Here is a 5,000-nt window from a genome sequence, read left to right as displayed (position 1 = left end):
TATATAGTAAAAGCAAAGCGTTCTTCTAAAAAACTGCTCTTATTTCACAAGGGCAAACGCATTTGACAGACTATTCCCATTTCATAAAAAAAAAATGTATTCCACAAAAGTTACACAAATATTTTACAAAGACAAAGGATCCACATGCCTCACAATGGCCATATGTATGTCTAAACGTCATTCCAAATGGCTACACATGTCACTCTTTCTACGGTTACACGATTACAGTACCCCCCCCCCCCCCTACCAGCCCCCGAGAGAAGGTGCCAATGAGCGAGGCATCCTGTAGCGGCAACACAATGCCAGGAAACAGATCCAATATCTCGGTGTCTCTTTTCTTCATTACATTTTTTCCAGTGTTTCGTGTGTGTTTTTTTTATATATATATAAAAATATATGGTCATGATGTAATTCATTGTCACAGTAAATGAGTTATATGATTAGATGTTTAAATAAGTTTCTGTGCGCAACTGCGTGAGATACAGGGAAGAGGACACTCAAGAAGTTTAATGAAAGATTAGACAACAGTTTTTACCTGAATTTTATCTTCAGTGGGCACACACACACACACACACACACACACACACACACACACACACACACACACACACACACACACACACACACACACACACACACACATATGCATACATATGTACACATATATGTATATATATATACTTATACATATATATATATATATTTATATTTATATATACCTATATATATATTCATATATATATATATATATATATATATATTTATATATATTTATATATATTCATATATATATATATTTATATATATATGTATGTATGTATGTATGTATGTATGTATGTATGTATGTATGAAGAAAGTCTCCCGCATTGTTTGGCGGCATAGCAGAAAGTCAAGCCAAAGACGGAGAAAAAGAGTCGGCCAGACGCACCTGGCCCGATGACAATAGCCGAGGACGCGACCTGCGTGCCCAAGTGTTTGCCTGCATGCTTGTCCATGCGTGCGTGAGCGGGTGTCTGGGGAAAACGGCAGACGAAAGAGGGCGGCGGGAGGCTCGCAAGCAGTGGGAGGCGCAGGCGGAGGAAGGGAAGGCCGTTAGCGCCGGGACTCATGTCTGGGCATTTCTTCCTTGGTGGTGCGGCACGTAAGCCTGGGGTCTTCCTGCTATGCACTGGGCGGCCTTGTGGCCTCTTTTTAGGCGCTGCGATCCCGCTTTTTGTCTCTCTCTCTCTCCCTCTCTCTCTCTCTCTCTATTGCGTTGCCATCGAGCATTTGGGCTCCTTCCGTCTTGTTCTTTTCTGTCGTTCTTTATTTTATTTTCTGTTTATGTTCTGTCTATTTTATCCTCCTTGTTCTGTCTTCAGTGACATCTGCTTTAGTTCTTATTCCTCCCCATATATGTTCGTATTTTGTAATGTTTCTCCTTCCCATCGTTCTTCCGCCTTTGTGCGTCTCTCTCTCTACCCCCCTCCTCCCTCTTTCGTTCAGATCTCCACTTCTATTTCATTAACATCAAATTTCTTCGTCATCCTATAGCAATTCTCATCACTCGTCACTTCGTTTTCTTTCCGGGCTATTCTGTTCTTCATCTCCTATTCGTAAAATTTTCTCATTCTCAGTTTCTTTATCATCATCTTAGAACACGTTCTTCACTCTGCAATTTATTCGAGAAACTTCGAATTACTCGTAATTTTCTGGTATTACGACTTGTCTCCTTGTACATCTTCTCATCTTCTACACGTTTCCATTTTGCATTATGTGTATCTCTCAGCATGTATATATATATATATATATATATATATATATATATATATATATATACATATATAGATAGATAGACAGATAGATATGTGTGTGTGTGTGTGTGTGTATTTATATACACACGCACACACACATACACACACACGGTCATATAGATATATGTTACACACACACACACACACACACACACACACACACACACACACACACACACACACACACACACACACACACACACACACACACACACACACACACACACACACACGGCCATATAGATATATATTACACACACACACACACACACACACACACACATATGTGTGTGAGTCCTCTTTCCTCATTCCTCTCGCCTTCCCTCTCTCTCCCCTCAGCCATCTCGCCCTGTCCCCGTGCCCCTCGACACCTCGATCTAGTTCCTCCTCCGAACCTGTTCACCGTGACTACGACGTCGTGACCATAACACAGCGTTTACGATCTCTCGGACTCCATCACGACCGCCACCACCACCGCCACTACGTCTTGCTTACTAGAATTCGTGTCACTGGAACCAAAGACGCTGTATTTCGTGCGTCGGTTCTGCTTTCGGTCCGGTACTTGGAAAAGGGGGTCGTCGGGGCAGGATGATCAGTATTTTATTGGTATTTATTTAGTTGTTATTTTTTATTATTATTATTGTTTTTTTTCGATAAGGATGAACACTTACGTAAAGGATGAAGTCTACGGGATGAATGACCAGGTTTTCATATTATGGGGAAAATTGAGAATTGATAAGTAAAAGCGAAGGTGAGCCGGATGCTTATGCTTGTAAGAGAGAGAGAGAAAGAAAGAGAGAGAGAGAGAGAGAGAGAGAGAGAGAGAGAGAGAGAGAGAGAGAGAGAGAGAGAGAGAGAGAGAGAGAGACAGGGAGAGAGATAAAAACAATGGAAGGGACAGGATGGCAGAGAAAGAGAGAATCGAAGGAAGAGATAGAGAGAGATTAGATGGGAAAGAAAGAGTGAAAGTGGAAAGGAGAAAGAGAGTGAGATTGGAAGGGAGGGAAAGAGAGAGAAAAAGAAAGGAAGAAAGAGATAGGGCGGATGGGTGGACGGGAAGAGAGATAGCATTCGCCAAAAGAGATTTAGAAAAAATAAAAAAAATACCAACAAGGAAGAGAGTAAGAAATCCCTCACATTTCCTGTGGACATGCAATCCGCACCCTCAGGAATTTCCCACCTACCATTAAAGCCCAATAATAAATCTGATTTTAATACATTGCTGCCGGTATGATCCTTAGGCTCGTGGACTAGCCCGTCAGCTCACATTCCGGAAGACTCGTTCCTCGGGTTTTCGCCAAGTTCACACAATATGACGCACTGGTTCTAGGAACTATTCTGCATGCTTATTTGACCGAACACGTGTGCGCGCGCAGGGTGCCAGAGGAGCCAGGAATGCGATCATCGTCTCTTACTAAACCTTAAGAAAAGTTGATTAAGTTTGTCGTAATTATCATTAGAAAAAAAAGGGAAAAAAAAAAAAAACTAAGCTCGTCGGCATCATCAATTAGAAAATGGAGATATTAAGAAAACGAAGGCTAGCTTGTCCGACATTGCTCAACACAAACACAATTTGAGCCAGATACTTCCTGTCCCACTTCTCGTGCTAGCAAGCGAAAGAGAGAGAGAAAAAAAGGTAATGCTATTAATACCGTGCATTCCGCTTCTTCTTGCTGGTCATTAGAACGGCTGCGCGATCGAGTGTTCCCGCGGGCAAGGACGAGGCGGGGGTTGAGCGCCATAGATGACTTTTTGTTTAGCTTTCGTCCCGTTTCTCTTCTTGTTCTTAATATTCGTCGAGAGTTTTCCCCCTTTTTTTTTTCTGTGTTTTGTATATATTTATTTGATAGTTTTAGGGATATTTTTTTGGTGTGAATTTCGTTTCTGTTTTTCTTTTTCTCTTCTACTTTCTTTCCGTTAACCCTTTTTTTTCTCTTATTTTTTTCTTTCTGTCATTTTATGTCTCATAATTTTACTTTTATTTCCCCTTTTCTCTCTCCCGATACAAACGTGTGAAACTGAACACTTCCCGTGACGCAAGAATCCTGCATTCCTGTCGCATTGTTAGAACTACACCCTCACGCACACACACTCACGAGAAACGTCCGCGTCACGCCCGCGTCACGCCCGCGTCACGCCCACATCACGCCCACGGCACACTATCGGTCTTTATCATCTATACCTGAGGCCTCTTTGCCACTCTCGGCGCCAGAACCTCGTTTTAAGATTTCTGTCTGTTTCATTTTTTTGCATATGTAACTGTGTTATCGCTTCCGTACGCAACTACACACATATGCATGTACACATAGTCTTATAACCCCCCCCCCCCCCACACACACACGCACACGCACACCACCATCACTGAACCCCAAGCGATGATCCAAACAGCCAGGCCTGACAGCACACCCTTCCTTGCAGGATGCCGGCCAGCGTCTCGAGCGGCGGGGGGTCGAACGGCGCCTCCCCGAACTACGAGAACTACGGCATTGTGTCGGCACAGTACTACGAGTCGGGTCCGCCGGCGTCCAAGCTGCAGCTCTCCAAGGTGGGTGCCTCAGGGCAGTTCGTTGTGCAGGCCTTGTATGTGTGTGGTAATGAGGGTTGTGTTTTGGGTAGGTCTGATGAGGTTAGGTAGCTGTGATGTTGTAAAATGACCCTGTTCCGTTTGTTTGTTTTAGTTTAGAATGTACTAAGATACTAGTTTTATGTTCGCGATGTTATATGAGTTTTGATGAAAGAAAGAAACGTATAAACGTCTTAAATAGAGAGGAGCTGATCCAAAGCAATGAGAAACATGGAATTCGAAAACAAAATAATATATTATACAACATAGACATCACGAAAACAAGAAAAGGATCAAGAAATAGAGACAGTTCAAGTTCAAGGAAAAGATTTCTCAACCAAGGACAGCCTTAGGACGCCGGTATCCTGTCGGTCCATTGCATGAATATCAATTTACCATAAAATAAAATACCATAAAATAGATTACTGAAGTTCTTGATTCCGTGATTCGATGTATTATAAATTGGATCTCTTTTTGGTCTTGTAGTTTGGTCTTTGGTTGTCTGATGTGGAAATATGGCCATTGTCTCTTCTATTTTTGGCTCGTTTGTATTAGAATGGCAGGTGGCATGAGTGTTCGAATCAGATAAAAGAATATTGTTTTTTTTTTGTAGTAAGTAAAATATAATTCTTGATGTAAGTTGT

At 42.0% G+C, this 5,000-nt stretch overlaps 1 protein-coding gene across 2 annotated transcripts in view; it reads left to right on the top strand.

Moving 5' to 3' along the window:
* LOC125045000 (serine/arginine repetitive matrix protein 1-like) overlaps positions 1-5,000 on the top strand; it is a 125,493-nt gene that overhangs the window by 68,323 nt on the left and 52,170 nt on the right. For both annotated transcript variants that reach the window (XM_047642011.1, XM_047642009.1), the window contains exon 2: positions 4,212-4,338. In XM_047642011.1, the coding sequence (XP_047497967.1) occupies positions 4,213-4,338 (126 nt within the window). In that variant the 5' untranslated portion in view covers position 4,212. The remainder of the gene's footprint in view (positions 1-4,211; positions 4,339-5,000) is intronic.

This window comes from Penaeus chinensis, chromosome 36 (genome assembly GCF_019202785.1).
Source record: "Penaeus chinensis breed Huanghai No. 1 chromosome 36, ASM1920278v2, whole genome shotgun sequence".
In the NCBI taxonomy this organism is placed as follows: Eukaryota; Metazoa; Arthropoda; class Malacostraca; order Decapoda; family Penaeidae; genus Penaeus; species Penaeus chinensis.
The sequence above is the reverse complement of the archived record's forward strand: the minus strand, read 5'-3'. Positions and strand labels throughout refer to the sequence as shown.